Raw genomic sequence first — 19070 nt, 5'->3', positions numbered from 1 at the left:
TCCACAGCACCCAGTTCCAATCTAAGTGCCAATGGTGTTTAACAAACTTCAGCCGTTTATATTTGTTGGTTGCTCTCAGTAAAGGCTTTTTCATGGCAACCCCTATTGGTATGGAGGTGGCGTCTGATTGTAGATTTGGACCCAAGATGCATTCTGTAAGTTCTGTAATTCTCCAACTCCTTTCCTTGGACTTTCTTTGCCTCCTGAACCATTTGTCTCACTGTGAGTGGGGAGAAGATACATTTGGGTCAAGTTTACCATTGTCCCAGTGGTATTAAACTTCTTAATTGTTGCCCTAATAGTGTAAGTGGTATATTTAGTTTTCAGTCGTTTTTTTTACCCTTTTGCCTGATTATTGAAAGTCAACAACTAGTTGTCTCTTTTCATTTGTGAGTTCTTTGCCCATGGTGATGACATACACATTAACTCGTTTTTATACTCCAGTGAAACAGGAAGCCATGAAAGTCCACAATACAGTTCCTTAAATTGAGATTTTAAAAAATTGAATGTTAATGCAGATTACAATTCGTTTGATTTTATTTGGAAGAATCAGGGTGCCAATGCTTTTTTGTTTGTGACCAACTTTTTACTCAGTTTTATCATTTTATTTTTCAGAGAGATTATCTTTGTATGCATTTATTTAATTGTTTTTGTACCTGCAACCTCTCTCTGAAAAATAAAATGACAAAGCTGAGTAAAAAGTTGGTCACAAACAAAAAAAGATTGGCACCCCTAACGATTGTCCCCATTGTCCTCATATTTTTCCATATTCTGTTCCACCCCGCCTACCTGATTTAGGGGACACAGTGAACAGTCAGATGTTGTGATCAATTTCATCATAAAATGTTTAGTTGGTTGTAAATACAGTCTGTGAACAAACTTAAAATGTATAAATTGTTGGTTCGGATTACAGGTTGCCAAAGTCATATTTTTCCATATTCTGTTCCAGTTAAAGGGTGATTCAGATTGAGTTAGATCTGTGGCTAGCTCAGAATATGAGCTTTCCAAAAGTTATTTATATATTATAGAGATCAGTCCTTTCAGGAGCACAGATCATTTATTTATAAATCCCATCTTTGGAGATTCCTCGTAGTTGCGTTTCCAAGGGACTCCATAGGCCAATATAGTTGACCTAACTTGTAAATATAATGAAATAAAATATCCCAGAAATGTTCCATACACACAAAAAGCTTATTTCTCAAAAGTGTTGTGTACACATTTGTTTACACTGTTAGTGAGCATTTCTCCTTTGCCAAGATAATCCATCCACCTGACAGGTGTGGCATATCAAGAAGCTGACTAAATAGCATGATGATTACACAGGTGCACCTTCTGCTGGGGGCAGTAAAAGGACACTAAAATGTGCAGTTTTGTAAAACACAATGCCACAGATGTCTAAAATAGGAGGGAGCATGCAATTGGCATGCTGACTGCAGGAGTGTCCACCAGAGCGGTTGCTGGAGAATTTAATATTCATTTCCATAAGCCTCCTCCAACGTTGTTTTAGAGATTTTGGCAGTACGTCAAACTGGCCTCACAACTGCAGACCACTTGTAACCATGCCAGCCCAGGACTTCCACATCCGGCAGCTTCGCCTGCGGGATCATCTAAGACCAGCTACACGGACAGCTAATGAAACTGAATAGTATTTCTGTTTGTAATAAAGCCCTTTTTTGGGGGAAAAAAATAATTGTGATTGGCTGGGCCTGGTTTCCCAGTGGATGGGCCTGGCTCTCAACTGGCAGGCCTATATAAAAAGGAGTTACCCAGTAATGTGTATGTATCTTTCAAATCTTGGAATGTTCTCAAACCATCACTGTCCATGTTATTGGTAAGGGTATGGACTCCACATTTGGAACAATGGGGGGGAATGCAAAAGACCGCCCTCCAGATTGCAAGCCAATATTGGAGTATGGTTATGCCATTTTGATGTCCAGTTACATTGCTTTAAAATGTGGCACCAAATGGAAATTGTGTGAGCAGTAATAGGACCAAAGTGTAGTTTACACTCTTAAGGGATATATTAGTGAAGACCACCTGTTCCAGGGCAATAGGAGACACCAGGGGGCAGAATAATCATTTCTAAACCAATTCAGGATGGGGTAAAATGCTAGCGCCTGGAAATACATTTTAAAGTTTGGTACGGATATTCCTCCTCCTTGACATCTTTATCAAGGGTGCGAATAATTTCAGATGTGACTTTTTTTCAAATCTATAAAATGGAAGTGTCTGCTATGTGGCATAGTCTAGTTAGATGTGTGATGAATGACGGTAATAAATTATGAAAATGATGATACAGGATGAATGGAGGATGATAGAATACTGTAGCTTGAGCAGAGCCGCAACAGAAAACCGTTATCTAAGACTTCTTCTTCCCTGCGTTTATTCAGAGTTGGTCGCACTACTGGTTACTTGCTGTACATGCTCCATCTCAATGCCTGTTTCTACTATGTGGCGTCAGTGTACCTTGGCATCGGCACCTCCAAATGGGTCTACGATGGAGATGGAACCGCGTACGTATTTTATTGTGTAGAGTATATAGGGTTTCAGATTTGCCAGGTTTTCCAGAAATCCTGGTAAGAGGACTCCAGCTGTCCTGCTTATTCTCTCCTGATTTTGGGAATATTCCAACTGGGACTTCTGGTAAAACCTGGGGATTTTGAGGAAATGGACAGAATTTTGCATCCTGAGGAGTAAAACGTTCTATACTTCTAATATAGTCTCTTGTCTCCGAGACTTCTGCTACAGTTTCTCAATATGTAGTTTTCCCTAAACCAGTGTCTCCATTGCCTTCACTGTGGATTAGGGGTTTGAGTAACCGTCTTCCTTCCCACAGGTACCTGCGTTGTTATTACTTCGCTGTTCGTAGTCTGATCAACATTGGGGGTCTTCCTGAGCCTGGCACTGTGTTTGAGATCTGTTTCCAGATGACCAACTTCTTTACTGGTGTCTTTGTGTTCTCCAGTTTGATTGGACAGGTACAGTATCACTATTCTAAAGACATGCAGAATGCAATCCAGGCAAGAGGCAGCCATCCTCTTGTAACAATTATGATTGTGGTAAATTCCATTTCAATTCAGGAAGTCAACTGACATTGCCAATCAAATTTCTTTTAAATGAGGAAATGGACTAAAATGTCATTCTGGAATTGACGAGATTGAAATGGAATTGACCCCAACACTGGTTTGTTGTGTGGTCCTGGATTGAAAGTATTTGATTGGTTTCTTCTGGCACAGATGAGAGATGTCATCGGGGCTGCCACGCAGGGCCAGACATATTTCCGGGCCTCCATGGACGGCTGTGTGGAATACATGAACACTTTCACCATCCCCGACTTGGTGCAGAACAGAGTACGCACCTGGTACAACTACACCTGGGACGCCCAGGGAATGCTGGGTAAGCAATAAATAATAGTGGGGAATAAATTCATCTTGACTCCATGCTGTCATAATTGTGCTGTAAATAATGTTAAAATGTCATTTTATGGCAAATCATCAATTAACATGGTGTACATTTACTCTGTAGTAGTGTCTTGAAAAAATGTTTCTTCCTCTTACATCTCTCCCTACTCTCTCTCCAGACGAGTCTGTACTGCTGGAGCAGATGCCTCTTGTTATGAGAACAGCCATTGGTGTGGATGTAAACTTTGCCACCTTTGATAAAATTGCTCTTTTTCAGGTAAATATAGGTGGAAATGAACATGTCATTATGCCAACAGGCAACTAACAGCCCACCTGCATCACCCTCTGAACGTTGGCTAAATGTTATCTGACTGTTTTCTCTATTCCCAAGGGCTGTGATAAGCAGATGTTGGTAGACATGTTGCTGAGGCTCAAGTCTATTATATATCTACCTGGGGACTTTGTGGTGAAGAAGGTGAGTGTATGGGATTGTCACTGTTGCATAATATACTCAATATGTATTTTCTTCATACACTTGGAGGTTGGTGGCATGTTAATTGGGGAGGATGGGCTCATGGTAATGGCTGGAGCGGAATGGGTGGAACGGTATGAAATACATCAAACGCATGGTTTCCATGTGTTTGATGTCATTCCATTCGCTCCAGTCCAGCCATTATTATGAGCCGTTCTCCACTCAGCAGCCTCCACTGACTTGGATTTGAGTCTTTTTCAAAACAATACAGCGAAAAAAGCAACAGAAACAATGAAACTGAAGAATAAATCAAAGCAAACAGAAGATGCCATCCAATACATACTGAATAATATATAAAGTATAGAGAGAGTTGTATTGTTAACAAGATATTAGTTAATCAGGTCTTCCTGATTTGTGGATATCCATTTGTCCCAGTTACTTTCAAATAGAGGTTTTCGGAGTCTTAAAGCATATGTCAAGCTTTCCATATTAAAGATTTATTGGATTATACTTTGCCATTCTTAACATTTTGGGCTTCTACTTTATACCAGTTCCTGGTAATGGCTTTTCTAATTGCAGCAAGGATAACTTTTATCAGGTATCTGTCACTGCCCATCACATTCTCTGGAACATTACAGTTCTAGGGACTTCATATACTAGGATATCTTTTAACACCGAACACTCATAATCCCAAAAACAATGACATCTTCTGACATTCCCCAAAACAATGGGTGTGGTTAGCATCCACATGGTCCCACAGCCGGCAGCATGGCTGTTGTATGCCTAGCTGTTGACTTTTCATTCTAGGAGTGATAAAAAAAAAAAGCCAATTTTGTTTTCCAACAAAACTCTGAGTACTGCATCTATTGTCCCAGTCTTCCTCTGAGATGTCTATATTCAGTTCCTTTTCTCAATTTCACTTTAATATAAAGAGTTGAGTCTTTTCTAGAGGCTATCTGGCCATGACAAAGTAAATAGTAAATAGATTATCTTCGACATTGCCTGATTTATTTGCATTTCAAATCACATGGTTAGCCATATTTGGTTTGGTATTGAAGAATACATTTCTCTCTTTTTAGAAATAGTCCCTTAACTGTAAGTTTCTGAAGAAATCTTGGTTTTCCATGCTATATTTCTCTTTTTAAATTCTGAAAACCTAAGAATTCTCCATCTTCTACAATGTTACAAAGTTCTGTAATGCCTCTCTCAGGCCATTCCTTATTTTTTAAAATCATAAATACCTGGTTTAAATTTTGGATCAAAACGCAAACCATTTCAACATTCCTGTTAATGTCCCAAATGTGTCTTTATCCCCAGCTACAGACTGGATTGGGCGACCTTGAACGGCAGCCTCAATATCTTTCCATATAGCACTGTATTGTGTCACACCAACACACTATTGGCCTAAATTGTGCAGCTAAGTAATATTCCCTAAGATTAGGTAGTGCCATCCCCTTTGTCTTTAGGGAGCTGAAGAGTCTAATATCTAATCCTTGGTTACCTCCAAATGTAGTGATATTAATTGTTTCGAGGGGACTGCAACTGATAGAGACTGGAATAGGTAAAGCAATCTGGGGAAAATATAAATGTAACTGTCTCTATTATAGAGCTGAAATCTAGATGAAGAAGGGACCATCTTTCTACTGTATATTTTTAGGAATATTTAGGATAATTGGTTTATAGTTTGTTATATACACTGAGTGTGCAAAACATTATGAACACCTGCTCCTTTCATTACATAGACTAACCAGGTGAAAGCTATGATTCCTTATTGTCACTTGTTCAATCCATTTCAATAAGTGTAGATGAAGTGTAGGAGGGATTGATAAGCCTTGAGAGGATTGAGACATTGTGTATGCGTGCCATTCAGAGGGTGAATGGGCACGACAAAATATTTAAATTCCTTTGAACAGGGTATGGTGGTTGTGCCAGGCAACCCCATTTGTGTCAAGAACTGCAATGTTGCAGGGTTTTTCACACTCAACAGTTCCCAGTGTGTATCAACAATAGTCCACCACCAAAGGACATCCAGCCAACTTGAATATTAGCTGTTTACTTTGCAAGCTCATCAGCAATTGGGCAACAATTACTAGCATAGGTCTACTGATATTTTGGATATGTAACAATTGCTTGGAATTGATATTTTACTTATGAAGCTTGCATTTGGATTTTAAAAAGTAATTACACAACATGACCAAAAGTATGTGGACACCTGCTTGTCTCAATACAAAATGAATATGGAGTTGGTCCCCCTTTGCTGCTATAACTGCCTCCACTCTTCTGGGATGGTTTTCCACTAGATGTTGGAACATTGCTGCGGGGACTTTCTTCCATTCAGCCACTAGAGCATTAGTGAGGTCAGGCACAGATGTTGGGCGATTAGGCAGTCAGCGTTCCAATTCATCCCAAAGGTGTTCGATGGGGTTGAGGTCAAGGCTCTGTGCATGCCAGTTAAGTTCTTCCACACCGACCTCGACAATCCATTTCTGTATGGACCTCGCTTTGTGCATAGGGGCACTGTAATGATAAAACAGGAAAGAGCCTTCCCCAAACTGTTGCCACAAAGTTGGAAGCACAAAATTGTCTAGAATGTCATTGTAAGCTGTAGTGTTAAGATTTCCCCCATGCCAGAACCATGAAAAATAGCCCCAGACTATTATTCCTCTTCCACCAAACTTTACAGTTGGCATTATGCATTTGTTTTCCTGGCATCTGCCAAACACAGATTAGTCAGTCAGACTGCCAGATGGTAAAGTGTGATTCATCACCCCAGAGACCACGTTTCCACTGCTCCAGAGTCTAATGGTGGCACGCTTTACACCACTCCAGCCTATGCTTGGCATTGCGCATGCTGATCTTAGGCTTGTGTACGGCTGCTCAGCCATGGAAACCAATTTCATGAAGCTCCTGAAAAACAGTTCATGTGCTGATGTTGCTTCCAGAGGCAGTTTAGAACTTGGTGGTGAATATTGCAACCGATTTTTACGCGCTATGCGTTTCAACACTCGGCAGTCAAATCAAATCAAATCAAATTTATTTATATAGCCCTTCGTACGTCAGCTGATATCTCAAAGTGCTGTACAGAAACCCAGCCTAAAACCCCAAACAGCAAACAATGCAGGTGTAAAAGCACGGTGGCTAGGAAAAACTCCCTAGAAAGGCCAAAACCTAGGAAGAAACCTAGAGAGGAACCGGGCTATGTGGGGTGGCCAGTCCTCTTCTGGCTGTGCCGGGTAGAGATTATAACAGAACATGACCAAGATGTTCAAATGTTCATAAATGACCAGCATGGTCAAATAATAATAAGGCAGAACAGTCCCGTTCTATGAGTTTGTGTGGCCTACCACTTTAAGGCTGAGACATTGTTGCTCCTAGACTTTCCACTTCACAATAACAGCACTTCCAGTTTACCGGGGCAGCTCTAGCACGGCAGAAATTTGACAAACTGACTTGTTGGAAAGGTGGCATCCTATGACAGTGCCACACTGAAAGTCACTGAGCTCTTCAGTAAGGCCATTCTACTTCCAATGTTTGTCTATGGAGACTGCATGGCTTTGTGCTCAATTTTATGCAACGGGTGTGACTGAAATAGCTCAATCCACTAATTTGAATGGGTGTCCACATACTTTTGTATATATAGTGTATTACTGTGGCAAAGACGTACCATAGGCGTGGCTCTTAACTTGCGCTCTCCAAACTACCGCCAGTGGAGTGTTTTTTTTCTCTTGTTGAAATGCTTGCTCTCACACATTTAAAATGCATAGGCCGGCCCCATGTGGTAAATCTACATTCCATCTCATACTACAATAACTGCTGGCGGTTCATCATTCCATCCCCGTACAGTTTATTGCAACACAGCCATTTCTGTTTGATAGGCCTACGATACATTGTTATGCAGCCAACCATTTCTTACCCTCAGTGGGCACAATGTTTATTCTGCACATGAATGTTCACAAGACTCATGGAGGTAGAAGTTCTGTTTAAATTCCATGTTTTAGTTTTCTTTGTTCATATTTCCCGGGTTATGTCAGAGTTCTGTGTCCTATGTCTCTGTCATTCTGGTTGTGCGTAATAAGAGCGTGTAATAGGCTATGTGGACTGCACTCCACACATTGGAGTCGTTGAATAAGATAAAATGATTGTTTCGTATATGCAGAACCAGTTTATTGTTTGTAATTGCCAATTGGGTAATTGTATGGTCCTGGGGTCCCTATTTTACAATTACATAATTAAAATGTGTTATAGACAAAGTAATGAAAAGGGCTGTCTGGCAGACTCAATAAATTGACAAAACTTTGTAGTTGAACAAGTCCTTGCAGGTATAGATTTTTTTTAGAGGCTTGCTCTTAGAATGCACAACTTGGACTTGACTTGAGTCTAAACCCATTCTACTTGGGACTCGATTTTAGATTCAGACCTTGTGACTTACTTGTGACTTGGCGTCAACATGGGCCAGCATCCCTGTGGAACGCTTTCGACACCTTGTCCATGCCCTGATGGCATATTCTTCCAGAATGTTCATTAGTTTTGGGAAGCAAGTGTTAGGGTCAGTAAATGTTATGCTCTTTTCCTCTGATGCTAATAACTCGAAAATCATAATTTTGCTTTATCACTCTGCTCAATGTACAAGGCAACGTACAAGGCAATGTACAAGGCTCAGGTGAGGTGCAACATCCCTGACGTGTGCCACGTTGTAAAGTTATTTTATTTGTCAGATGGCCATTCCCTTTAATGACAAATGTTTTAAAAATATTGGATTGCGTCCTTTTTAAAGCCAAATCTCTCTAAAACTTGACATAAGTAAAATTAACGCTAAATGCCTTTTCTGCATCTAAATGGACCAATAAGTGCATTCTTTTAATCTTATTTATGATATGTAGTTATCTTGGGTTTGACGGCCTCTAATAGACCCAGTTTGGCCCAACTCAATTTGATCCGATAAAGGTTTCAAGTCTCTTGGTAATAACCGAGGTGTATAGCTTATAGTCATAATTCAAAATCGAGATTGGCCTATAATTACTGATATGTTCTTTGTCTTTACCCTCTTTTGGTAAGACAGTTATGATGGCTTCCTTCCATGAGGGAGGGGCTTCTTCCTTTTTAAAAGGTCTAATGCAATGAGGATAAAAGTCAATATGTAATTTCAGAGCATCCACAACGTCACCCTGTGATTTTAAACTAAACTCAGCAAAAAAAAGAAACATCCCTTTTTCAGGACCCTGTCTTTCAAAGATGATTCATAAAAATCCAAATAACTTCCCAAACCTTAATTTGTAAAGGGTTAAAAACACATTTTTCCCATGCTTGTTCAATGAACCATAACCTATTAATGAACATGCACCTGTGGAACATTCGTTAAGACACTAACAGCTTACAGACGGTAGGCAATTAAGGTCACAGTTATGAAAACATAGGACACTAAAGAGGCCTTTCTACTGACTCGGAAAAACACATAAAAGAAAGATTCCCAGGGTCCCTGCTCATCTGCGTGAACGTGCCTTAGGCATGCTGCAAGGAGGCATGAGGACTGCAGATGTGGCCAGGGCAATAAATTGCAATGGAAGTACTGTGAGACACCTAAGACAGAGCTACATGGAGACAGGATGGACAGCTGATCGTCCTCGCAGTGGCAGACCACGTGTAACAACACCTGCACAGGATCGGTACATCCAAACATCACAGCTGCGGGACAGGTACAGGATGGCAACATCCACTGCCCGAGTTACACTTGGAACGGACAATCCCTCCATCAGTGCTCAGACTGTCCGTAATAGGCTGAGAAAGGCTGGACTGAGGGCTTGTAGGCCTGTTGTAAGGCAGGTCCTCACCAGACATCTCCGGCAACAACGTCGCCTATGGGCACAAACCCACCGTTGCTGAACCAGACAGGATTGGCAAAAAATGCTCTTCACTGACGAGTTGCAGTTTTGTCTCACCAGGGGTGATGGTCGGATTTTGAGGTGGAGAGTCCGTCATGGTCTGGGGCAGTGTGTCACAGCATCATCAGACTGAGCTTGTTGTCATTGCAGGAAATCTCAAAGTTGTGCGTTACAGGGAAGACATCCTCCTCCCTCATGTGGTACCCTTCCTGCAGGCTCATCCTGACATGACCCTCCAGCATGACAATGCCACCAGCCATACTGCTCGTTCTGTGTGTGATTTCCTGCAAGACAGGAATGTCAGTGTTCCTCCATGGCCAGCGAAGAGCCCGGATCTCAATCCCATTGAGTACGTCTGGGACCTGTTGGATCGGAGGGTGAGGGCTAGGGCCATTCCCCCCAGAAATGTCCGGGAACTTGCAGGTGCCTTGGTGAAAGAGTGGGGTAACATATCACAGCAAGAACTGGAAAATCTGGTGCAGTCCATGAGGAGGAGATCCACTGCAGTACTTAATGCAGCTGGTGGCCACACCAGATACTGACTGTTACTTTGGATTTTGATCCCCCCTATGTTCAGGGACACATTATTCCATTTCTGTTAGGCATATGTCTGTGAAACTTGTTCAATTTATGTCTCAGTTGTGAATCTTATGTTCAGACAAATATTTACACAAGTTTGTTGAAAATAAACGCAGTTGACAGTGAGAGGACGCTTCTTTTTTTGGTGAGTTTACATTTTCCAATCTGTGTTCTGTTTGATCGTTTTCTTCTGTAGGGTGACATTGGTAAAGAGATGTACATCATAAAGGGTGGAGAGGTGCAGGTGGTTGGTGGACCAGATAACTCCATTGTGTTTGTGACGCTGAAGGCCGGCTGTGTGTTTGGAGAAATCAGGTATTATAATTATCATTACACTACAATATTCCAATGTAATAATATTAACCTCCAGTAGAAGAGCTTCCCACTGGGCAAAAACTGGTTGGATCAAAGTTAGTTTCCAAGTCATTTCAACCCAAAGAATCTGTGATTGACCTTGAATCAACGTAGAAAACTGGATTATATATATTTTTTAAAGTCAATGTAAGGGAATATTTGTTTTTCAGACAAATTCACATTAGTTGACAATACAAACAAATCAAAATCAGATGTTGAACTGTTGTCTGTGCCCAGTGGGTTACTATTACAGATGAATTTCTAAGTGTGAGTGTTGGTCGAGGATCTTCAGAGCTCTGAATCGATGCTCTTCCTCAGTCTGCTACAGTCTGCCAAAGATGGCGGGAACAGAAGGACTGCTAACGTAAAAGCTCATGGCTTTGTCAACCTTTTTGTCCTGGATAAGAAAGACCTGGTTGACATCTTGGTCCACTACCCAAATTCACAGAGAGTGCTGGCCAAGAAAGGAAGGTAAGTTCTTTGCGTGGGCTAGCTAATGTATGAGACCTATACTAAGAATGAGCAAAGTTAGACTTACCATAATTAATCAAGTTCTGTGTGTTTTTAATCAACCGCTCTGCAAGATTGTGATCATTGTGTCTCTAAGAATGTTGACTGTTGTGAGTCTGCTCTGAAAGGAAACTGATGAAGGCGAAGGGTCCAGCTGGTGCTAAGGGTGAGGTTGACAAGACGAAAGGAATAGCGCTGTTTGGACCCAAACCCCCCACTCCTAAAATGGCGCGCATCTTTGGAGGCTTTGGCAAAGGAGGCTTCTTGGAGAAACTCAAGGTACAGTCCAGCTACAGCTCCCTTTACATTAGTATTACGCACTACGACAGAGCACCCACATTACACATGGCATAGCACCCACTGACAAGCTATAGCTCGACATTGCAGCATGCCCATGTTGTCGACCAGACTGTGTTCAATATTGAGGGCATGCACCCAGAGTTGAGCACTGTTACAGTGCTGTGAAAAAGTTTTAGCCCCCTTTCTAATTTAGCATATTTTTGATATTGAATGTTATCAGATCTTCTTCAACTAAAACATAACATTAGATAAAGGGAACCTGAGTGAACAAATAACACACTTATTTCATAAACAAAGTTATGCTACACTTAATTCCCCTGTGTGAAAAAAGTCATCCTTACACTCACTAACTGGTTGGGCCACCTTTACCGGCAATGACTCCAACCAAATGTTTCCTGTAGTTGTTGATCAGTCTCTCACGTTGTTGTTGAGGAGTTCTGACACACTCTTCCATGTAGAATTGCTTTAATTCAGCAACGTGGGTTTAAGCATGAACTGCTCGTTTCAAGTCCACCACAACATCTCAATTGGGATTAGGTTTGGACTTTGACTAGGCCATTCCAAAACATCAAATTTGCTGCTTTTTAACCATTTTCATGTAGACTTTTTGTTTTACGGCCTGACATTCTCCTGTAGAATTATCTGATATAGAAGGAACCATGAATTCTGCTCTGTTAGGCAAGTCGTCCAGGTCCTGAGGCAACGAAGCATCACACAACACCAACATGCCTGACCGCTGGTATAAAAGGTTCTTCCTGTGGAATGCAGTGTTTGGTTTTCGCCAGGCATAATGGGACCAATCAGTCTGTGAGCCGAAGCGCAGCTGGATCACGCAGCAAGACAATGATCCAAAACACACAATCAAGTCTACATGCAAATGTCTAAAAACCAACAAATGTGAAGTTTTGGAATGGCCTAGTCAAAGTCCAAACCTAATTCCAATTGAGATGTTGTGACAGGACTTGAAAACCACATGTTGCTGAGGTACAGCATTTCTGCATGCAAGATTGGGCCAAAATCCCTCCACAGGAAGCATTTGGTTGCAGTGATTGCAGTTAAAGGTGGCACAACCAGTTATTGAGTGTAAGGGGGCAATTACTTTTTCACACAGGGGAATTGGGTGATGCCTAACTTTAATAAAATAGGTATCCATTTTCTTGTTATTTGTAAACTCCGGTTCCCTTTAATATTAGGTTTTTGTTGAAGATCTGATAACATCCAGTATAAAGAAATAGAGAAAATCAGAAAGGGGACAAATACCTTTTCATGGCACTGTAGATGCGATCTGGCTTAGGTGATCAACTCTTAGATCTCATACAGTATTTGATTTAGGATAAAGGCTACCTACAGCAGAAATATCTGACTGAGGTTCATGTTTTCTTTCTTTCCAGGCTGCACAAGCAAAGGAGCAGCAGCAGGGGAAGTAAAAGAGTGGAGGGTGAGACATCTGATCCTTTACTTGGATCTGCCATCTTTGTTTATATTCCTCTACTGCACTGGAGTGTATTCATTAGTACACACCGCAGCAAAACGTTTAGCAATGTGTTAGAAATATTTTTGTTTCGATTGATCTCAGAACCCAGAACCAAATTTTGCGTGTGTTGTTGACAATTTATTATGCTTGGATTAGTCAGTGAGTTCTGATCTCTGTGCTTTTAGCATTATGATGGAGAATACCAGCATGTTAAACTTTGTACACTGTAAATAGTACTTTTCATAAAACTATTAAAATGTTTACTACAACTACAGTGTCTTATCTTTTTCATTTCAGTTAACATCAGATATTTTTTCAGCTGATCTGACTGGTCAAAAGACCAATTAATGAAATTAAGAATTGAGCTGCCTGTGTAAACGCAACCTTAGAATCCTATGGAATCAATGTAACATTAAAAAAACAAGTTGAAGAAGCAAACTTTTTTTCCCCACCTAAGAAACACACATTGTGGTAGATAAACAACGTTTACTTGTGATCATCATACAATATTAGAAATATGCTCGATTCCTTTGGGGGAAAAACAGCTATAAATGGCACAAGGCACACACACGTAAGGCCAGAGGGGGTGTGGTATATGGCTACGGGCTGCTCTTATGCACGACGCAAATAATTAGAACAGTAAAAAGTACTTTTTTTTGTCATACCCATGGTATTCGGTCTGATATACCACTGCTTTAAGCTAATCAACATTTAGGGCTCGAACCACCCAGGATATATAGGACATTCACATAACTTGGAAGAGCAGAAAGAACCATTTGATTGTGTTACTTACTATACTGTAGTAGTATCTATAATATAAGGCCCTCAATTTATAGGAACCCATAAACAAATTATGAATGACAAAATAACTAATACAGCTGAAGTTCCAGTTTAAACCTGATCAATTATCAGTGGGGAAGGAGAAGTTAAAGTAAATCGTTTATCAATATTAACACAAAATGTATGCTGAAGCTGACATTTACATAATGAATATGGTCATAATTGAATTCAATTATTTATGCTCAAATGGAATAGGAACTCTGCAAGCTAGTCCATAAAGTGTCTCTGCAAGCATAATTGGCACAAGAGGAAGAAAAATGAGCGCTCTATAGCGACTCAATACACAAACATCAAGAAATCAGCATTATTCTGGAGTGGAACGATTAATACACTATGAATGTCATTCACTCAAAAGCTGCATTCACAACACAATATCCAATTTGCTAAACTGTCAGTTTAAAAACCATCACTTAAAAAGAAGCATGCATTTAGCCTGTTTGAATAAACAAAATTTACCTCAACTATTTTGAGGACTGGATAATTACTGTAGATACAATGCTACTCACAGCTGGAAAACTAATCTATACTGAGCATTAAATTTAGTAAAAATATACAAATGTGCCAAGCTATAATAAAAACATCTGATGAAGCAAGGTTTATAGTAAAATAGGGTGGCAGATAGCCTAGCGGTTAAGCGCGTTGGGCCAGTAACTGTAAGGTTACTGGTTCGAATCCCAAGCTGACAAAGTGAAAAATATGTCGTTGAGCAAGGCACTTATCCAGAGCAACTTACAGGAGCAATTATGGTTAAGTGTTTACTAAAAAAGGCAAAACGGTATAAAATAGGAGTAACTAAGAAGCATTAGGCTACTTAAAAAAGATTGCCATTGCCTAGTGAGTCTACACGACCCTTCCACAGTTGTCACATTTTACATCTCTAAAAGGGATTTCATTAGATTTTTTTCATACTGATCTAAACAGCCTGCTCCACATTTTCAAATTGAATGAAGTAAAGAAAATTGTCAAAATGAATTACAAAAAAATGTACATCTTTTTACACTCCAGAGTTAATACTTGGTGGAAGCACCTTTGGCAGCAATTAAAGTAGTGATGGGGCAGTAATTAAAGTAGTGATGGGGCAGTAATTGATAGTTACATGTCATGATATTATATCGATACTTTGACAAGTATTGATTTGTAAAAAAATATATAAAAATAGTTTGGCTCGTCGGCTGTTCCAAAACGCCAGTATTTTTCATCCTATAGCTTGTTCTCCATCTTTTTAAATAGTAAGCCAACACTTTCCTTTCCATGACTGATATAAAAAATAATTATCATGCGTTCAGCAGACATATAGTGAGCAATATGTTTGGAACATCAAATCGCAATATATATCGTAGGAAGAAATACAATTTAATCCCTTTTAGATTTAGTTTTAAGGCAGCAAAATGTGACAACTGTGCAAGGGATGTGTAGACTTTCACTAGACACTGTGCATATGGGTATATGTACACATGCTTCTGGGACTGGCTTACTGACGGAGATTGGGAACAAGCCAGACTGGACCAATGTGTTGTTGGTTGCTGTAAGTACACATGCAGTGTTTTGTAGAATTTCCTCCTAAAAAACTTCCATCCTGCTCAATTCAACCTGACACATGCTAGTTAGTAATGGCTAGAGCGTTGTATACCTGTCATGATCCCTTTGACACAATGATAAATAGCAGAGAGTGCTTATGGTAGCTACTGAGATGAGCGACTGTCTACTCGTCTTCGATCAGGTGGGGATGGGTTGGTACTGGGGTTGGTTCCTCTCCTGGGCACTAGGAGGTCAGGGTGGGCATGTCTGCCGTAGCTGGCGGTGTAGGGACGGGGGCAGGGGGAGTGTCAGTGTTTGGAGGACTCAGCTTGTTCATGTTGAAGTAGGTGACCACCTGACCAGGGACTTCAGCCAACACAGACTGGGCCAGAGCTTCTTTAGGAGACTGGAGATGGAAAGAAAAGAGGGGGTATGGAGAAAGTAAAGAGACAATTAAGGAAAATGCAGAGAGAGGCAAAAAACATTTGAGAAAATGAGTATCTATTTGTGACAACTGATCATATAGGGCAGGCATTTTCACAATGATTAAATACCAGGCTGACAATACAGGCGTGAGCAGAACCATGCATTGAATAGGACTACTTTCATTCAAGTCCCTTGTACTTTCATTTTCATACAAAATAACCAATGACAACAATAGGGCTGGGTGAGCCCTGCAAGCAGCCATGCTTTATGATTATTCTAAGCTAGCTAGTAGCTAGGACAGGCGTACCATGGAAGCAAGCACACAGGCAGGGGTTGGGTTGAAGAAGCCAATGGGGAGTAGCTGAAGCATTTGGGGGATGTATCCCTACATTTCTACGAAGTACTGGGCTGAGGCTGGGACTCATAGGGCTGAGGCTGATGGGGCTGAGGGCTGGGACTCAGGGTCATGGGGAGGCTTCAGTTTGTGTATACTGAAGTAGGACACCACTTGTCCAGGCAACTCTGCCAGTACGCTTTGAGCAAGAGCTTCCCTGGGTGCCTGAAACAAGATGAGAAGGTACAGTAACAATGCTGGGTGGGAGAGGCTCTAAGGGTTGGGGGGGGGGGGGTAGTTGAAGTGATGCAGATTTCAACAATTGAGGATCCATGATGATTGGAAAGGAGATGTTTTTGATAATTTGAGGTGGTTAAACGTATGCTGGGTGGCCTTAAAGCAGGCAGTTAGTCAGTACACAGGAGACTACACCCACAGACATAGAATGAGCAGAACAGGATTCACACTCAAGTCAATGATGCCATAATTGTGGTTATTTTTCTATGGTATCAACACCTCAGTCATCCTATAAACAACGTTGTAGAAACATATGGATACCATCATCCAAGCCTTTCCAGAGAGCAGAGCAGCTTTAAGCAGCATGACGATCTACTCACGTTCTGGAACTGTCTGAAGGGGACAAACTGGACTATGTCCCGTGCAGCAGTCTCTCCCGTTGGCGCTCTGAGCCGCCCGTCGTCACCGTCCAGGAACTCCATGGAGGTGAAGTCGGCCCCGCCCACACCGATGATGATAATGGACATGGGCAGACGGGAGGCATTAACGATGGCGGAGCGTGTCTGGTCCAGATCCGTGATCACGCCGTCCGTTATGATCAGGAGGACAAAGTATTGCTTGGAAGAGGAGGGAGGAGAAGAGGATGAGGAGTATGAATTAGGCTATTTGAGGTTGGAATCAACAATACATGTTGTTTGAAGTACAGTAGACCAACATAGCTACTGTAGTAGGTCAAAGCTGTGTGCTGGAAAACCTTACAGTACAGACAGAGGCAGTACAGTATGTAGCATACTGTAGCTACTCACAGAAGCAGTTTTCTGCTGGGTAGCCTGCATAGCGAAGCGGGCTACATGGTTGATGATGGGAGAGAAGTTAGTGGGACCGTAGAGCTTCACCTGGGGAAGACACACTCTGTAGGCCTCCACTACACCCTCGATACCTGTAGACGCACACACAAACTGTGAAAAACTCCCAAACCCTATATTACCATATTATAACTGTTTCCTTCAAAAACTGTCTGCACACATACCTGCACAGAATGGATTTGCAGGGTTGAAATTGAGAGGGAACTCATGAGAAACCTGTAAAACACAATACATCCAGAACAATTTAATGAGAATTTCTGATAGAAATAATACTTGTAGACCCAAATGGGTCCCGATTGAAATGTTCAGCTTATAAAGGCTCCATAAAGCCTTTATAAAACACCACATAAGTGTTAATCTATAACTGTATGTCACGCATTATAAAAGGTTTTAAAAATGTGGCACAACCCACTGTCAAATATGACAAACCTATGCTTTATAAAAGGTGGCATAAGCACTACTTAAAAAAGGCCTTATATATACAGTTGATGTCAGAAGTTAAACACCTGAGCCAAATACATTTAAACTCAGTTTTTCACAATTCCTGACATTTAATCCTAGTAATAATTCCCTGGCTTAGGTCAGTTAGGATAACCACTTTATTTTAAGATGGTGAAATGTCAGAATAATAGAGAATTATTTATTTCATCACATTCCCAGTGGGTCAGAAGTATACATACAGTCAATTAGTATTTGTTAGCTTTGCCTTTAAATTCTTTAACTTGGGTAAAACATTTTGGGTAGCGTTCTACAAGCTTCCCACAATAAGGTCAGTAAATTTTGGCCCATTCCTCCTAACAGAGCTGGTGTAGGCCTCCTTGCTCGCACACGCCTTTTCAGTTCTGCCCACATATTTTCTATAGGATTGAGGTCAGGGCTTTGTGATGGCCACTCCAACACCTTGACTTTGTTGTCTTTAAGCCATTTTGCCACAAATTGGAAGTATGCTTGTGGTCATTGTCCATTTGGAAGACACATTTGCGACCAATCTTTAACTTCCTGACTGATGTCTTGAGATGTTGCTTCAGTGTATCCACATCATTTTCCTGCCTCATGATGCCATCTACAGTGGGGCAAAAAAGTATTGAGTCAGCCACCAATTGTGCAAGTTCTCCCTCTTAAAAAGATGAGGCCTGTAATTTTCATCATAGGTACACTTCAACTATGACAAACAAAATGAGAAAGAAAATCCAGAAAATCACATTGTAGGAATTTTAATGAATTTATTTGCAAATTATGGTGGAAAATAAGTATTTGGTCACCTACAAACAAGCAAGATTTCTGGCTCTCACAGACCTGTAACTTCTTCTTTAAGAGGCTCCTCTGTCCTCCACTCGTTACCTGTATTAATTGCACCTGTTTGAACTTGTTATCAGTATAAAAGACACCTGTCCACAACCTCAAACAGTCACACTCCAAACTCCACTATGGCCAAGACCAAAGAGCTGTCAAAGGACACCAGAAACAAAATTGTAGACCTGCACCAGGCTGGGAAGACTGAATCTGCAATAGGTAAGCAGCTTGGTTTAAAGAAATCAACTGTGGGAGCAATTATTAGGAAATGGAAGACATACAAGACCACTAATAATCTCCCTCGATCTGGGGCTCCAAGCCAAATCTCACCCCGTGGGGTCAAAATGATCACAAGAACGGTGAGCAAAAATCACAGAACCACACGGGGGGACGTAGTGAATGACCTGCAGAGAGATGGGACCAAAGTAACAAAGCCTACCATCAGTAACACACTACGCCGCCAGGGATTCAAATCCTGCAGTGCCAGACGTGTCCCCCTGCTTAAGCCAGTACATGTCCAGGCCCGTCTGAAGTTTGCTAGAGAGCATTTGGATGATCCAGAAGAAGATTGGGAGAATGCCATATGG

General features: G+C 41.1%; 2 protein-coding genes across 6 annotated transcripts in view; one reads left to right on the top strand and one right to left on the bottom strand.

The window, feature by feature from the left end:
• Positions 1 to 13232, top strand: part of LOC123990397 (cyclic nucleotide-gated cation channel beta-3-like) — a 39922-nt gene extending 26690 nt beyond the window's left edge. Inside the window, exons 10-18 of the mRNA XM_046290954.1 lie at positions 2391 to 2513; positions 2837 to 2978; positions 3237 to 3396; positions 3581 to 3678; positions 3793 to 3876; positions 10528 to 10646; positions 11004 to 11156; positions 11324 to 11474; positions 12887 to 13232. Of these exons, the coding sequence (XP_046146910.1) occupies positions 2391 to 2513; positions 2837 to 2978; positions 3237 to 3396; positions 3581 to 3678; positions 3793 to 3876; positions 10528 to 10646; positions 11004 to 11156; positions 11324 to 11474; positions 12887 to 12922 (1066 nt within the window). The 3' untranslated portion in view covers positions 12923 to 13232. The remainder of the gene's footprint in view (positions 1 to 2390; positions 2514 to 2836; positions 2979 to 3236; positions 3397 to 3580; positions 3679 to 3792; positions 3877 to 10527; positions 10647 to 11003; positions 11157 to 11323; positions 11475 to 12886) is intronic.
• Positions 13233 to 13440: 208 nt separating this feature from the next.
• Positions 13441 to 19070, bottom strand: part of cpne3 (copine III) — a 35403-nt gene continuing 29773 nt past the window's right edge. For 3 of the 5 annotated variants that reach the window (XM_046292435.1, XM_046292434.1, XM_046292437.1), the window contains exons 12-15: positions 17355 to 17406; positions 17131 to 17264; positions 16705 to 16941; positions 13441 to 15733 (exon numbers count right to left, since the gene is read on the bottom strand). In XM_046292435.1, the coding sequence (XP_046148391.1) occupies positions 15572 to 15733; positions 16705 to 16941; positions 17131 to 17264; positions 17355 to 17406 (585 nt within the window). In that variant the 3' untranslated portion in view covers positions 13441 to 15571. Of the gene's footprint in view, positions 15734 to 16060; positions 16313 to 16704; positions 16942 to 17130; positions 17265 to 17354; positions 17407 to 19070 lie in introns of all 5 variants that reach the window. The other 2 variants (XR_006830760.1, XM_046292436.1) reach the window with 2 other exon arrangements.

This window comes from Oncorhynchus gorbuscha, linkage group LG12, assembly GCF_021184085.1.
Source record: "Oncorhynchus gorbuscha isolate QuinsamMale2020 ecotype Even-year linkage group LG12, OgorEven_v1.0, whole genome shotgun sequence".
In the NCBI taxonomy this organism is placed as follows: domain Eukaryota; kingdom Metazoa; phylum Chordata; class Actinopteri; order Salmoniformes; family Salmonidae; genus Oncorhynchus; species Oncorhynchus gorbuscha.
The sequence above is the reverse complement of the archived record's forward strand: the minus strand, read 5'-3'. Positions and strand labels throughout refer to the sequence as shown.